The sequence below is a fragment of the Danio rerio genome, chromosome 15 (assembly GCF_052040795.2).
Source record: "Danio rerio strain M-AB ecotype USA chromosome 15, GRCz13ab, whole genome shotgun sequence".
Taxonomy (NCBI): Eukaryota; Metazoa; Chordata; class Actinopteri; order Cypriniformes; family Danionidae; genus Danio; species Danio rerio.
The window spans coordinates 37837501-37855184 of NC_141035.1; the positions used below are offsets into that span (position 1 = coordinate 37837501).

The 17684-nt window shown below is 34.6% G+C and overlaps 2 protein-coding genes across 2 annotated transcripts in view; both read left to right on the forward strand.

Moving 5' to 3' along the window:
- The window catches only part of si:ch73-95l15.5, a 22849-nt gene extending 21684 nt beyond the window's left edge, over positions 1-1165 (forward strand). Inside the window, exons 12-13 of the mRNA XM_087284440.1 lie at positions 1-15; positions 118-1165. The exon at positions 1-15 is cut by the window's left edge and continues 177 nt beyond it. Of these exons, the coding sequence (XP_087140566.1) occupies positions 1-15; positions 118-222 (120 nt within the window). The 3' untranslated portion in view covers positions 223-1165. The remainder of the gene's footprint in view (positions 16-117) is intronic.
- A 1429-nt stretch (positions 1166-2594) lies between these two features.
- tektl1 (tektin like 1) lies at positions 2595-16385 on the forward strand. Its single transcript, XM_087284466.1, has 8 exons — positions 2595-3571; positions 6706-6981; positions 7967-8071; positions 11065-11221; positions 11306-11472; positions 13053-13148; positions 13671-13784; positions 15758-16385. The coding sequence occupies exons 1-8, from the start codon at positions 3287-3289 to the stop codon at positions 15941-15943; spliced, it is 1386 nt and encodes a 461-aa protein (XP_087140592.1). The 5' UTR covers positions 2595-3286; the 3' UTR covers positions 15944-16385.
- Positions 16386-17684: the final 1299 nt, after the last annotated feature.

The window sequence follows — 17684 nt, forward strand, 5'->3', positions numbered from 1 at the left end:
GATCAACTCATAGAGGTCAGTCTTCTACCTATAATAGTAATAATATTATTATTTAAGCTTTTTAATATGGCTGGTTGTTATACAATCTGTGACTGTTTTTGGCCTTGCCCTTCATAGCAAGTTCTTCTGGAGCTAGAAGAGCGGGACGGTGTGTTGACGGAGCTACAACAAAACATCTCCAGTAAACTGGGACCCAAAACAGCCCTCAAACACACACTATGAGCATGTGATTGAACACACACTGTGAGTTTAGTCATACACTGAACTTCATAACTAATTAAATGAATATATTCTCTAGCAAATGGCACTATTTTCATGATAAAGTCTTACAATGTGCTGCACTAAACTAACAGAAATGAAGATCTGCAGCTCTGGTTCCGTTTCTGAGCAGATTATTGTATCTATTAGTTAAACTGACGGGAATTCTCTAGTTTAATTGAGGAGGTTTAGACACCAAATTTATGAATAATGACTTTCATGTTTTGACCAATTGCTCAACGTTTGAGGAGGTTGGGGGTGTATTATGATGTCTTCTTTTAGTTCATATGAATTTCCGACGGGTTCTTTAGTCATTTAGATTGAGCGCAGCAATAAAATGTTCTGATTACTACCCACACTTCCAGATTGCGCTTGCAATACTGAAATATTTAGACTTTATCATATTCAAACTTGCTTTATTTAGGCTAATAATAATTTTTCCATAGCTCAGAATCTTTACAGCATTTAAATATTATTAAATGAATAAATCGTTTTTATTATTTATGACCGCTAAATATGTGGAACGCTGCTTTTCTCTTATTGTTTCACTTGTCTTTTTTCTCTGTTATCTCATGGTTGTCTTGTATTTCTAAATGTTTTCTTGTTGATTTGTTTTGGATATGCAGTTATTCGGCCCCATCTGCAATGTGCTGTTTTTGTTCTATACTGTAGGCCTTTGTTTTTTTTCTTTTCACAATAGAAGGATTTACAGACTGTTTTAATCTTATTTTATTTGGGTATGCTGGATTCCCCACAACCTGCTGCATACCTCATAAATTACATTCAAAGATAAGTTTGTGTGGGTTCTCAGAGTTTTGTTGGAGCTTTTCTTTTATGTCGGAAATATTAAAGGTTCTTTCTCAAGGACTCAGGGGTGTAATTGACAATAAAGCCTCAAATATCTCGATGAGTGTAGTTTGTGATCATTACTTATGTTAGAAATCACTGGACACCATTGTGACTTTATTTAATAAATCTATCTGAAGGTAAATATATTTATAGACATCCTCTCTCTATAGGATTGTACTGATAAACCCTTGAAATGTCAATGGTTCTTATAAATATTTGTTATAAATAATTTTAGTATTTACTACAAAAAATATATAGTCAAATACACGAACATTATAAAAACATTTTGCATATACTTTTTAGTTTATTCAATGTAATAATACTTCATATTTAAAAAAAAAAATCCTACTAAGAGCAATTTATTTAATGACAGACTATTTAAAAATCACAGAATAAAATACATTTAGACTATAATAAAAATATAAAACATCAAATACATTTAAAATGCATCTTAGAGTATAGTAACAATGCTTCATATTTGCATCCACTTTTTTATGTGAATTGGAATCAGCGCACAGAAAAAGATTAATTTTAATCTTTAGTTTACAACTTCCCACTATCCTGTACTCATCTGTCGGCAAAGACTTTCTAATTATTTTAATTATATTTATTCTTTTTAGATTTTTTTTTTTAAGTCAGAATAAGTATTTTGCACCATGACAAAACAAAATTTTTTTTACCCATATTTTGACATTTTATTTTAGTTTTACATTAAAATAAACACCTTCAGTTTAATAAAGTTTCTGTGTATATCAAATAATTACTGAGCAATTCCATGCAAAAGTCAACCTTACCATGAAAAAATTTACTTTTTGCCAAGATATTGAAATCGTTTCTGCGTTTTTTGTGTACGCAAGTATTTCACAGTGCTTTAAAAATACTCAAAATGTCTGTCAATGTTTTCAAACAATTATGTTTGATTTACCAAAGTCACATTAGTGCCAATTTCACATCTGAGAGACGTCACATCCATAACGGAGCATTTTCCTCATTAATGCAAAAAATGTCAAATAAAAGAAAATCAATCGTTTGTGTTCTATAGTGAGCTAACTCTTATCTTTTTAATTAGTATCATTTCTTTTGGGTTGTGCAGTTTAATTCACTGAATTTCTACAAAGCATGTTTTATACTGTAAACTCACATTTTTTTTTGTCACACCCAAAAACACGTTTATTTTCTTCATTTAAAATATAAAAATTTTTTACAGATTGATATTTTTCTGCTCCCATTTTTTTGTGGTTAGTAGTTTTGGAAAATATAAACCGATGTCTTAATATAATGTTTACATATTCTTTTTGTGTGAATTTATGTTTTGAGATTTTACTGCAAATGTCACATCCATAATGCTGGAATTGCTCTACTATATCATATAATAAAATTATATATAATATAGGGGTACAGTATATACATTTTTTTTAAATGGTTCAAGAACGATATATATAATATTATTTTATTATTAATATTATAGGTATTTTATATATTAAAAAGTATTCGTTAAACTTAACTTTTTAATTTAACTTTTAAACAATTTTATGTAAGTTTTTTTTTTTTTTTTTTTTTTAAAGGGACAGTTCACTCAAAAATGATAATTTACTCATCCTCTAGTGGTTTCCAATATTTATTAGTTTCTTCTTTTGAACAAAATATATTTGGATGAATGCTGAAAACCTGTAACCATTGGCTTGCATAGTATTTGCTTTTCCTACTGTGGAGATTATTCAAAATATCTTCTATTGGGTTCAACACAAGAAAGAGACTCATAGAGGTTTGAAACAAGTAATGTGTAAATAAACGATGACAGAATATTCATTTTAGGGTGAACTATGCCTTTAAATGATCTGATTAAAAGATAAATTATGTAGTAATGTTTCTCGTCTCCACCCGTCAAATCAAATCCTATTATATATGAATAATTAACACAGTTTGACAGACTAATCGCAGCAGCAGGTCATCGTGTAACGGGATTGAGTTGCAGTGTGAATAGATCTGAATGAACTGCCTCTCCACTGACGCTCATTCATTTCTTCATTACCCAATCAGAGCTCAATGCGCTGCGCGTCCCCGGTCACTTGAGGAACTGTTGCTTTGGTGACGCCAACATTTTTAAACCCAAACAGTCTGAAGTTTTTCGGATTGTTCAACTGATGGTGAACCTGTAATAGTTAACGTTACCGTGATAATGAAGCGGAGGGTTCAGTCTGCTCCTCAGGCGGTGGTTGTGGGACCTAAAGGCTGGAGAGACGCGACTGTCCGCTCCATTCAGCGCGCAGAAAATCTTCTGCGTCAAACTCACGTAGATCAGCTGGACTCCTCGACGCGATACCGTAGCCACAGCGTCGCGATATCCGCCTACAGACTGCCTCAGTTAACAGCTTACAGTGGGGACGAAAGCATGGAGAAGGAGCACAGCGAGACTGACTGGGAAAAGAAAGAGGAGTTCTGGCCCAAATCCACTGGGAGTTTGGTAAAGTACTTCAGAAGAGGGCATTTTCTGGTCCTGGTTTCTGATTGGTCAATACACAGCAGAGCAATCATGACGTTATCGACCTTAATTAAGCTTCTTGTGTTTTTGATTTCATGAATTTTCCTAAGGATCATTTTACCAAAGTTTAAGTAGCTAATATTTTTAAAAACGCAATAATAATTTTCAAGTCATTTTGCAATGTAGATGTTCCACAGAGTTTGTTTGCTCACAAAACGTTTCACTTCCACTGCAAAAGTTTTAAAATAAAAAAGTATATATATATATATATATATATATATATATATATATATATATATATATATATTTCTGACTGAGTTCTCAATATTCAGAGAAACTGTTGGAATTACTGATCTACAATAGTGAACGCAATAATCAATAGTTTCCATACACCTATTTTTATGCGCATTTTAGAAATGCGGTTGAAAAAACAGTTGATGAAACGCCAAACTGCGCATACATTTTGAAAATGCGCATAAAAAACATATGCGCAAACTGAGTAGGATAAACATTTCATTCAATAAATATATTATATTAATAGGCCTATATTATATATATTAATATTTGGTCATTTTAAAATGCCTTAAACATTTCAGTATCAGTGTTATTATATTATTAATGACCTTCAGAACTCTCAAGAGCGTCTGTGCTCCACGTCTCACGCCTTCCAACGCCACCATACGTTCACTGTATGTCATGATTGCTTTCTGAGGCGCAAGTCATTTATTAAATCAAGAAAATATTCACACAGCTTCCTTCTACCGCAGCAAATTATGTTTTTTTTACTATTGATATTTGGCGCCAGTTAATCAGGAAGTGGCAATTTTGTTTGCTTTGACTCGTTGGATGGAAGCGCTGCTTTATTTGCACGTCTTTTATGCCATAATCCAGTTTTGCACATAAACCTGATTAGCATTTTTAGATGGAAACAGCTAGAGATCTATATATTAATGTTTTAAATACTAAATCTAATGTTCAATATTATGGTTAGAAATAGAATTGTTAGCCATAAACTCAGAATTGAAGAGACAAAAGTCAGACTTTTTTTCTATTACTATTTCAATGTTTTAGTGCAATTCAAATATTATTTAGTGCAATTATGAATTTTAATCTCGGAATTCCACATATGTCACAGTACTGAGAAAAAAGACACATCAGAATTTTGAGATATAAATTCCTAATTACAAATAAATAAATAAATAAATAAATAAATGAAAATCTGAATTGTTACATAAAAGTCACTTGTTTTCTCCTTTTTTCCCCTTCCAGGTTGGAAACTAAATAAAAAAAGAATAGGATGCATTTTTCCCCCATCTCATGTTTTGTTTCACATCACTGTGTTCCTTTAAGAGATAACGATGCAATCTGCATGAATTTTTAATAAATAGTCTTTAGGATTATAATTAGATATTAAAGGGTACCTATGGTGAAAAATCTACTTTTCAAGCTGTTTGGACAGACATGTGTGTATATAGTGTATAGACTGTCATATTGGGGTGAAATTAACACACCCAGTCCTTTTTTTTTCCAATTTAAAAACATAAAAATGGTGGACCAATTGGAGTGGTTTTCAGACCGACCACAACTTGACGGAGGAGTGCGGTCCCCCCGCCCACCGAATTGATTGACAGCTTAGCATGTCCCAGTAGTCACGTGTACAATCATGTCAATAAGACCAGACGTGCGCAAAGCAACCAGGAATATAAAGGTCTGTTCAGTTCCCAAGCATCATCAATCATCATCAAACATGATCAAGAGTAAGTTTCAAATGTTTAAAATGTTTTAAAACAGAGCATATGTGTAATAAAGTACAGCGATTTACTTCATCAGCACAGCCGCGTGCGTGTCAGAACAATTATGAAAGAAGGCGCTTCAGTCCCAGTTTGTGGACGTTAAATCAGGTTTATTTTGTACATTACAGATATCCATACAGCAGTTGAGATTAGCCTGTATCCTGACACATTTTCATGCTAAAACAGTGCTAAGCTAAGCACGCTCTGTCTGTCTGTATGTGTGCGTCTCCTGCGGTGTGTGTGCGCGCGCGTGAACTTTGTAACGATATTGCGTGTCACTCATCAATGCAACTGCACAACAAGTACTCATTGGTAAAGTTCTTACTGTAGTATTTCTCACAAACGCTGCGTGAGACCTTCTTCCTTTAAAGCTGCGGTCACACTGGGCTTTTCCTCCCATAGACTCAAATTCATACGCACGCAAATACGTCAGACCGGAAACGCAGGGTCATGTGTTAAGTTTCGCAGGTTGCTACCGTGCAAAGTTCAAGCTTGCTGAAAAGGTATAATGAAAAATCGTATGGTTGTTTTGAGCTGAAACTTTACATACACATTCTAGAGAAGCAAAAGACTTATATTAAATTTGAAAAAAGGGGTAAACTAGGTGCCCTTTAAAGTCCACATAAAATCAAAATTGAAAATGTTGCTAGCAAACACTGATAGTCTTAAAGTGAACAATTGATGTGCAAGTTAATCCACTAAAACAAATGTTGTTTGGTAATCTTTAATCAAAATCTGACCATTTGATTCTGCTCTGGAATGGCAGTGCTTCTTTGATGATGTCATTTTGATGGCTTGGGTGAAATAGGCTTAGCCACGCCCCTCCAAACGTTAGTTTGCTACAAATTAAAAATAACCCTGCCCCCTAATTAATATTCAATATTAATATTAATAAATATTTTGAAAAGTTTGCCCCGTTTTCTGGTTAATGACCTGGGAGAAATACATTTTAGAGCTATAAAATTATTATTGTAACTATTATTCTTGGCATGTACAGGCCTGCAATGGGCGTCACAGTGGTGCAGTGAGTAGCACTATCGCCTCACAATCTACCCCTGATTAATAAAGAGATTTAGTCGAAAAGAAAACTATTTAATGAATAAATGACCAGGCCTGCAGTCTCACTGCACATTTTCTTTAGTACTGGCCAAAGAGAAACCCATTTCTGTACTAAAACAGGGCTGAACTGAAAGTGCAATTTCATTTATTCCATCTAAGAAATGCTTTGCCTTAAGGCTGTACAGTAGAGTTTTACTCCATATTCCAACGCTTGTTTTTTGACCTATAACTGAGATATCTACAACTCTGATTTTGTGTCGATAGCTCACTTCTGGACTCATCGGTGGGCCATTTCCCCCACCGGTGCTGCGTGAGCAGAGTGCAGTGGTCAGCACGGGTTTGGCAGCTGATTATATGCGCAGTGTGAGAGAGGTGGAGGGTCATCTGCGCAAACAAACAGGCCGGGTCACACAGGAGGCCACAAAGGTGGAGCATCAGAGGGAACGACTGGAGAAATTACTGCGCAGTCTGAGGAAAGCACTGCTGGTCAATCAGCAAAGTGCGAATGGCAGGACTTTTCGACCAGCCACCACAGAGACGGTGAGTATAGCCCAAGTCCCTTTAAGGCAAGTCATTTCACTCAGCCATCTTTAAAGCGCCTGTACGAATATTCAGTCTGAACTGGGAAAATACTCCAAAAAGCAAAGCTTACATTTCATATTCAGAATCACCAGTAAAATTAAACAACAACTGCCTCTTTTGTTCCATTTCTAAACGTTCAAATCATACAAAAATCTGTAAAAACACACGTCTGGTCTGAGCCTCTCGGCCCAGAGAATCGCCAGTCTATAACGATCGCTGATTGGCTCCTGTAGAAGGCGGGGCTTCATTCGTCATATCGATTGTTACACTTTTTCTCATTCAAACCTGTACAAGTGACACGTCTTGTGTATTCTATAGTTTACTATAGTCTATAATTTACAGCTAAAGGTGTATACAGCATAATGAATTATTAGCTTATAAGCAGGGGTGGGCAAACTTGGCCCTGGAGGGCCGGTGTCCTGCAGACTTTAGCTCCAACACTAATCAAACACACCTGAACATGCTAATCAGTGTTTTCAAGATCACTAGAAAGCTATAAGCAGGTGTGTTTGATTAGAGTTGGAGCTAAACTGTGCAGAACACCAGTCTTCTGGGACAGAGTTTGCCCACCCCTGCTATAAGGAGGTTAAGATATATAGTTCTCCTAAAAATAAACATTCAGTCATCATTTACTTACACTCCAGCTTACTTTTGTTCAACACAAAATACGATTTCTTGAAGAATGTTGGAAACTGGTCATCATTGACTTCCACTGTATTTGTTTTTTTCCCATATGGAAGTCAGTGGTTCCCGGTTTCAATCATTCTTCAAAGTATCTTCTTTTCTGTTCAACAGAAGAATTTAACTCATAGAGGTTTGGAATCATTTGGGTGTGAGTAAATGAAAATTATATTTTTATTTTTGGGTTAATTGCTTGTTTAAAATTATAAAACTGTTAAAAAGGAAAACAAAAAACAATGCTTCCGCTGAATGTTTTTGTCAGGGGCGGGATGGAGCTGATGATCTTCTACAGACTGAACGAAGAGGTCTGAATATGCTAAAACAAGAACTGGAGAGCATGCTGAGAAAGACTTTAGCTCAACAACAGGTACAACATAGGATTTTCTGGATATTCAATTTGTAGATTTGAACCAAGCCAATAGAGGAATGGTTTCACTCAATATGAAAGGCCAATAGTTTGACCGTTTAAAGGGATTGTTCACTCTAAAATGAAAATTTACTCACTATTTAATCAGCCTCGAGTGGTGTTAAACTTTTATGAGTTTGTTTCTTTTGCAAACAAAGATATTTTTAAGAAAGCTTGAAAGCTGTAACCACTGACATCCATAGTAGGAAAAACAATATATTTTGAAGTCAGTGGCTTTCAACATTTTTTGAAATATCATCTTTTGTGTTCAAAAGAAAGTGTAGGGTTTGTGACTAGTGAAGGCTGAGTAAATGATATCAGAATATCACAATCATCCCCATCCACTGATGTGGCTCTATCACGGTCTCTTCACTCCACCAATAGCTGGTGTGTGGTGAGCGCACATGTGCAGTTGTCCTGTGGCTGCCATCCCGTCATCCAAGTGGATGCTGCACACTGGTGGTGGTGTGGAGAGACCCCTCTCTTGATTGTTAAGCACTTTGGATGTATGGCCATATGTGATAAATGCGCTATATAAATTCACATTTCATTACATAAGAAACCATCAAAGTCTGAACTTTTCAATTAACATTACTGTTCAAAAGTTCAGTAAGATTTTTATATAATAATAATTGTATTAAGCAATAGTATTAAATTGATTAAAAGCAAAAATAAATATATTTCTAAAAACATTTAAAATAAATGCTGCTCTTTTTGAATCTGTTTTCAGCAGTTATTTGATATTGTAATATTTTTCTTAACTTTTTTTATTTAATAAATACAACCTTGAGCAAAAGTGACTTTACAAAAACGTAAATCAACCCTAAACCCTTAAAAAAATGTAATTGATGAAACAGTGGGTATCACGCAGTGGGTAGCACGTTCACCTTAAAGCAAGAAGGTCACTGGTTTGAGCTTTGCACAAGTTTGCATGTTCTCCCTGTCTTAGCATGGGTTTTCTCTAGGTGCTTCGGTTTCCCCCACAGTCTATAGGTAAATTGGGTAGGCTAAGTTGTCCGCAGTGTATGAGTGTGTGTGTGTGAATGAGAGTGTTTGGATGCTTCCCAGTGATGGGTTGCAGCTGGAAGGGCATCTGCTGCGTAAAACATATGGTGGATGAGTTGGCGGTTCATTACGGTGTGGCGACCCTAGATTAATAAAGGGACTTAGCCAAAAAGAAAATGAATGAATGTATGAAACTTAAATTTAAAACTTGCGTTAACAAAAAAAAAAATAGCTAATTTAGATATACCTACAGACTAGCAAGCATTTCTAATAGACATCTAAACATAGATGTGTTGGCTGAAACAAAGCTAATTTTGGTTATCAATGAAAATCTAATAGACGTCTAATAGTCTATTACAGGGGTGGCCAACCCTGTTCCTGGAGAGCCACCTTCCTACAGATTTCAGTTGCAACCCATATCAAACACACCTGCCTGTAATTATCATGTGGTGTTCAGGTCCTAATTAATTGGTTCAGGTGTGTTTCATATGGGTTGTAACTGAAATCTGCAGGAAGGTGGCTCTCCAGGAACAGGGTTGGCCACCCCTGTAATAGACTAATAGACGTCTATTAGATTTTCATTGATAACCAAAATTAGCTTTGTTTTAGCCAACACATCTATTACAGGGGTGGCCAACCCTGGTCTATTAGTATCTATTCCAAAAGTAGGCTAGTCATCATATAGCCAGAAATGAATGATTACACATGTGAACTAAGTCTTTTGGGACTATTGTTAGAATAAAAATTTCACTGACAGAAAAATTGTAGCCTTGTTTTAGCCAAGATGTCTATATTTAGAAGTCTATTAGATGTCTATGTTAAATCTAAATTTACACAGCTTATTTTGCTGGTGCACATTGTTATTCTTTAGGTGATAATTAATCCACTGAATAAGTGGACAGTTTGATAGCTTTAGCCACAATATTCCTAATCTTACCATTAGTTTGCTATGAGGGAATGATGCTCAAAAGCAACGCCCCACTAACTATGTCAACATTCTAAAATAAAAGTCCCAGCTTTATGCAAACTTTGCTTGATTCCAACTTTGCAAAATTGCTTGATGGCAGCCAGGGGCGCAACTACACATATACTGAGAGGTATGCGGGTTCAAGTTTTGTAACTAAAATAAAATTGTTTTGAACAAAAAAAGTTACCAAAAGGCCTGATGTATCAATATGACACATAATAAATTTATAAAAACATGTATATTGTATAAAATGGATCTTGATAGAAGGATTAAAAACATTTCAGTTCCAAAAAATGTGAATATTCGGACAATTTGTTCATGTGTCAACTTTAACAGGGTTAAGAATCATTATAATCAAGTATATAATATTTATATAGGTGAATTTTTAATCCAAATATTTTATCTGAAATATCGGTTTATGTGAAATAGGTCTGTACTTACATAAACATACATTTTGTGTGATCCCTCTTATTTAGGCAAAATAATTAAATAATAATAAATAATAATAAATGAAGAAAAAATTCAGATTAATCTTATAACTTTTGACCTCAACTGTACTGTATGTATGATTTGACAGTTTTATTTTGATAAAAATTGTAAAAAAAATCTAAAGTTACATTTACATGAACACTTTACACTTGGCTCTGCGACTGCATGTTATTGTGTTGATTTTGAATTAAAATGTGTGTGCCAACGTATGCAACTCATGATATAATTTTTTATTTATTAAAATACAATATTATACTCATACAAAATGCAAAAAAAAACATTTTTAACAAAACATATTTATTTATTTATTTTTTTATTTGAAACTTTTAATAAGGATAATTTCAAAAATAGTTTTGGCACAATGGCGCCCCCCCATGTGTGGCGCCCCTATGCGCCGCATATACTGCATACCCCCTTTTTGCGCCACTGATGGCAGCACACGTTCACCACACTTACGGTTTGATTGAAAATGGTCTTCTGTTAAACACCAAAGGCTTTGGCTGACAGCAGTAAGCAGTTGCTGGACTGTGCCTTTTTGAGATCCAGCGTAACAGAGCTGCTTCCCCAGCACGGCTCACTCTTAGCGGGTGTGAAAACCTACCCATCTCCCCTATCACTGAAACCTGACCCTGCAGGACCGTTCACACCAGGTGCCACAAGCTACTTTAATAATGAAGTCTCTCACTCTTGTCTCTGTCCCAAGACAGTGAACAACTATCTAATCTTTCTCTAAGAGTGCAAACAGGCTTTGGATTCCTCATCTGCAGTACTACAAGAGTCTCAGCAGCTCAGAGAAAACATTACTCAAGTCATGAGTGATGTCATCAGAAAGCAAACAGACATGCACCGCTCGGCCAGCGAAGCCCTGCTGAGGAAAATCACTGAAACCATCAACCTGGAGGTGCGTGATAAAAGCAGACGGAGGATTAGGATGTTTATAAATGTAGATTATTGATTTATAGGCCCTAATAATTCACTCTAATTCAGTAGAATAATTTAGAATGTGGTCAAATGTGGAAATATGTACAGTAGTACACAACTTACTTTAATATAAAAGTTTGAGGTCAGTAACATTATAGTTTAAAAATGGAAAGTTAATAAATATAATAATTTAAAGACTTAACAAACAGTTAAATAAACTTGTAATATACATACAAATAAACTTGCTTAAATATATTTTAAATAAATGTTGTTGTTTTGAATATTTAAAATTGTCACTTTTACTTTGCACCAAACTGGCATTTTAAATATGTCTGAAAGATCATTTGACACTGAATACTGAAGGAATGCTGTTAAAAATTCAGCTTGCATCACAGGAATAAATCACATTTCAAAAATATTCTTTAAAATTGTACAAGTATTTCATAATATTATTGCTTTTACTGTATTTTTTTCTTATGGCAAGGATATGATTAATATTGTGAAATGCTCTGACCTACCAAACAGTGGCGTTGCGAGGGGGGGGGTTTGGGGGCTTAAGCCCCTGATGTATTGTCAAAAGCCCCTGATCTTTTGCAATATGTTGCACTTAAATAAAAATATAATTATATATAATAAATAATATATAAGTATATATAATGGTGTATAACATTTAATTTGTTATCAAAGTATTGAAAATTACGGCGTACATCACGCACATTCCACCACACGCAGTGTTTCTGTCGGGTCAGCTGTTCAGCAGTACCTGTATCTACCGGCAGGTGGGAGTGGCACTGTTGTCACATGATGTTTAAAAAAAATCCGCCACTGCACTTCATTTATTCATTATTTTAAGAAGCTGAATCTGATGAGGTAATAATACAACTGTTTCGCCAAACTGAATAGTTCTAACTACTAGTGAAGTGAAGCTTAACATTTGTTTCCACAGTATAAAATGTGTGTAGTTTTGGTGAAATAAAATAACTGTAATCGATAAAATGTGCATCATATCAATGCATACATGCAAATTAGACAGAAAAACGTAAATTGTTCTAGCTTTCTAGATATGATATAGATATCTAGGCATATTTATCTAGATATGATATAGCCAGTCACATCTGTTTCTGTAATAGTTAAATCACAGTGAGTTCATGCATCTAGCATATTGTATAGCTACATTCTACTTTAACATGCTATGTCAATTAGCAGGGGATTATAAATCGACTTTCTTATGAAAATACATGAGATGTACCAAATATTTTTATTAGTAGTGCATATAAATGTTTAACAAACATACATTGACAGGCAATATGTTAAGCTTTTTAAATATTGGTCATGGAAATCCTGATCAAACTTACAGAAGCTTTTCCACAGGTTCAATACATATTTTTTTAGGTAAAAAAAAAAGGAAAAAGAAAATACTAGTGCTATACAGACTTTAATATAAATAAAGTTAATTTACCCCGCTTCTATTTTGTATTAACAGAGATAAATAATCCCTCTTTGATCATACTTAAAGTTTATTTAAGTAAACTTCCTGTACCTTTTCTTTTTTCTCCTCAGCAACATCTGACACTGAGCTCTGCTGCCACGAGACAGGCCATTTACCGCAAACAGAGACAGATGCAGTGTGCCGGCTACAGTCTTGGCAGAGCTTTGGTATGCTTTTATTTACAGACTACACCATGATTTTAACACTTACCAATGTGTGGGTCTAAAATGAAACTCAAAGAAAAAGCTTACATTGCTCCTCAAAGTAAGCATTAATTTAAATTTACAATGTTTATTTTGCTAGTGCACATTGTTAATGTTAATTTGAACAATTAATCAGTGCCATTTAATCCACTAAAAGTCTTTGTTTTAGTAATCTTTAATCAAAATCTGACCATTTGCTTCCACTTTGGAATGGCAGTTTTTCCTCTGTTGATGTCATTTAAAGACTTGGGCAAAATATGCTTAGCCACGCCCCTCCAACCATTAATATGCTGCTAGTGAAAGATGAGAGGTGGAGTACAAAAATAAACCCCACCCCCTACTCAATATTCTGTTTCAGTAGGAAATACTTCGTCATACTAAAATAAAAGTCTGCTGCAACATCCGGTTCTCATGGACTTTTAATATATTAACTTTTTTATGACTTTTCACTCACTAACAGGTTAAGATGTTTTTTTTTCTTTGCAGGGCCCGGTTTGCAGAGCTGATCTGTTTTGTCGCGAGAGATTAAACAGGCCCATGACTCAGCTTTATGGGCGGCATTCAAGTGTCGGGCTGCCAGAATCTGACCTCCTGGCACAGGTCAGAGAATTACGGAGACTTACTAAAAGGACATGCTGGTGGCATTAATACGAGAGGGGAAAGAGTTTTTCTTGTGTTCTCTTTCAAAACTTTTCCCTAGCAAATATTTGGAAAATTTCAGACAAACATTTTGTTCTTTTTAAGTCTTGCAGTGGTTAAGACCGCTCGGTACGTTTATTGTGGAGCAGTCCTGAGACTTTTCTAATCCCTTAGGAAAGGAATACCCTATTTAAAAATACCAAAATTTGTAAATATTTTATAAAAAAAAAATATACAGTAGGTCTATTCTATGCACAGGCAAGCATAAACCAATGAATACGGATGAATGCAACAGAAGATTGATTTAAGTTATATTATATTATTGTACATGCAGTTTGATCAATTCAGTCTCTTTCAGTGTTAAAATTGTAATAAAATCAGTTTAGATAAAAATCAAATTTGACATTTTTTTTGAAAATTATTACAGCTTTTCATTTTGTTTGTAGGACTGCTCCACAAGCAAGGAGGCTGAAAGAATATTTACAGTTAAAACTGCATATTTTGTAGTTCAAAATGAATATACAGATTATTATTCTATTTCTATCCAACCAAAGTTAACAGTACCATGTTTGTAGATCCTACTTTTAAGCATTTATTTAGAACAAACATGTATTGCATTGAGTTGATTTTGTAAAATTTGACTTGAATCCATTATGCACATCAACTAATGAGAGGAATTACATTCATACTCTGGGTTCATGCCTGGCTGTACATACAATTGACCTATATATTTAATACTGAATTGCTCTTTTTAATTGGCAATCATCTTAATGCATTAGAAAACTCCATGAACCATTTTATAGTAAATGTGCGGAGCTGTCCCAACTCACATAAAGTGAACAGAAAGCGTTTGTCTGAACAAAGGTTTTGTGAGCAAACACAATGTTTCCCAGGATAACGCAAAAAATTTGATATCCTGTATTTTTTTCCACTACCATGTCCCTTTAGGGGCTCTGTAGAAAACTGGATGTGATCTGACATTCAGAACATGGTAGTGTTTATGACAAATGTAAATCATTAAGATTTTGAAATGTAAAGATACAAATAAAGGTATCAAAATATACACTATAATTCAAATGTTTGAGGTCAGTAAGATTTAATATTTTCAAAGAAGTGAAAAAGCCTACATTTCATTTTTTGGTTGTACACACATACAGTATACGCACATATATAGTTGAAGTCAAAATTATTAGCCCCCAGAACTATTAGCCCTATTTATTTTTTTCCACAATTTATGTTTAACGAAGAGATTTTTTCAACACATTTCTAAACATATTAGTTTTAATAACTCACTTTTAATAACTGATTTATTTTATCTTTGCCATGATGAGAGTAAATAATATTTGACTAGATATTTTTCAAGAAAATTCTATACAGCCTAAAGTGACATTTAAAGGCTTAACTAGGTTAATTAAGTTAACTAGGCAGGTTAGGGTAAGTAGGCAAGTTATTGTATGATGATGTTTGTTCTGTAGACTATCGAAAAAAAGTAGCTTAAAGGGGTTAATAATTTTGACCTTAAAATGGTCCATAAAAAACTAAGAACTGCTTTTATTCTAGCCAAAATAAAACAAATACGACTTTTTTCCAGTAGAAAAAATATTATCACATACTGTGAACATTTCTTTGCTCAGTCAAATAATTTGGGAAATATTTGAAAAAGAAAAAAAAATCAAAGGGGGGCTAATAAATCTGGCTTCAGCTGTATATATTTAAATTTGTATAAATTTTTAATCAATCTGGATTTTTCTTTTTTTTAACTGTCCAATTTAAATCTTAATAAAAATGTTCATTTATTGTAAAGAAAATAATAATAATAATAATAATAATAATAATTTTACTGGCCCCAAACTTATGAATGTAAGTGTTTGCTTGTTTGTTTTTAATTTATAATGTGTGATCTGTTAACACATACATGTCTCTTGTCCTCTCAGGGCGACACCATGCTCCGGAAGCATCTGGAATCATCGGGGAAAGAGATTGCAGCGCTGCAGGACGCTCATCAGCAGCTGGAGGATGACATGTATGGAAAGCGAGCTGCAGCCGGTGTGGACTCTGCTGTGGTCAGGCTGCGGCGAAGACTCGTACGGCCCCAGTCTGTCCGGCCTGCAACCAGTTAAAACTGACAGCAACTTTAAACAGCAATTGCTTTCCAAAGACAGAAATCTGAGATATTTCTAAATATTTCACGTTGTGTTTTTTTTTTTTTTCATCTTAAGTAAACAAGCAAACTGTGTGACGTGTGAAAGATTTATCAACAAACAGAACAACACTAGAATGAGACACACTTTTCATTTGCTTCTTACACCGGAGTTTACACACAAATATGAAGCAACAGTATTGGAATAGTAAACTGATTTGCTGTCCCACATCCAAGTAAAAATTGACAGTGTGGTAATGTTAAGTTGAAGTTAGTATCTTGAACAGTATGTTTCCATCCACCTATTTTTATGCGCATTTTGGAATAACGCATTTTAAAAATACCTAAAGTGGACTCATTATACCACTTTTTGCAATACATAAATAATAATTCTGATGAATAAATAATTTTTGATGTCCCTAGAGTGTGTATGCGAAATTTCTGCCCAAAATACCACACACATCATTGTTATAACTCTTCTATAACTTTTCCCCTGCTGTTTTGGTGACTGTTGTTTTAAATTCAAGTGAGATTGTGCATCCATCAGATCAGACATCTATTTAAGTGACAGAAAACAGTTTGTGCAGGTAAAGAATAGACGCTCCGATCCTGTTTCAGTCCTTCATGGTGTTCCTCAAGGGTCAGTATTGGGGCCACTTTTATTTATTATTTATATCCTACCTTTAGGTCATATATTCGTTCTTTTGGCATACATTTTCATTTTTATGCAGATGATACACAAGTTTATATCTCCACAAAACCTACGACATCACACCCCCCTTCTGACCTTACCAAATGTCTAAATGAGATTAATACATGGATGACTAATAATTTCTTAAAGTTAAATGCCAGAAAACCGAAGCCCTTTTGGTTGGCTCAAAATCTGTTTTATCCAAAGCTCAATCTTTTACCCTGTTTGTTGATAACTCCCCAGTCAATTTCTCAACCCACGTGAAAAGTCTTGGGGTTATACTGGATGGCATGCTCTCATTTAGTTCTCAAATTAGTAATATCTCACCTTCTGCCTTTTTTCATTTGCGTTACATTGCAAGACTTCGCCCTTCACTATCTCAACAAAGTACTGAAGTGCTTGTTCATGCTTTGGTTACATCACGGATTGATTACTGTAACTCGCTTCTCTCTGGTATTCCTGATAAACAACTTCATAGACTACAGTTGATTCAGAATTCAGCGGCTAGGATAGTTACCTGTTCGCGTACTTCTGATCACATAACTCCAATTCTCTTTCACCTGCACTGGCTTCCTGTTCACTATCGTATACAATACAAAATCCTCCTCTTAACATACAAAGCTCTTAATAACCTGGCCCCTCACTATCTTTCTGATCTTCTTCATTTGTACACTCCTTCACGCTCACTGAGATCATCTTCTGCTGAACTGTTATCTGTCCCACACTTTAAGATGAAGTCATTTGGAGGCAGGGCTTTTAGTTGTTTCCCTGCCTTTGCACATTCGCCAGATGGACTCTATTTCCAATTTTAAATCTCAGATAAAGACGTTTTTGTTTAGGATAGCTTTTAATTATTTGCTGGTTTAATTTTATGCTGATTGTCATTTTTACTGCTTGTATTTTTATGATGTAGTTGTAATCGGCTGTAAAGTGTCCTTGAGTGCTTTGAAAGGCGCCTAAAAATAAAAAAAAAGGTATTATCTAGCCTCTTTAAAAGAGGGTGGAATTATAAAAGCGTGTGTCACCATAA

What these genes read in the sequence shown, in the direction of transcription:
- tektl1 (XM_087284466.1), top strand. Translation starts at nt 3,287, where the DNA reads ATGAAGCGGAGGGTTCAGTCTGCTCCTCAGGCGGTGGTTGTGGGACCT. An exon ending in GACCAGCCACCACAGAGACG is followed by an intron (nt 6,982 to 7,966) that starts GTGAGTATAGCC and finishes TGTTTTTGTCAG; the next exon opens with GGGCGGGATGGAGCTGATGA. An exon ending in TGCAGGACCGTTCACACCAG is followed by an intron (nt 11,222 to 11,305) that starts GTGCCACAAGCT and finishes TCTTTCTCTAAG; the next exon opens with AGTGCAAACAGGCTTTGGAT.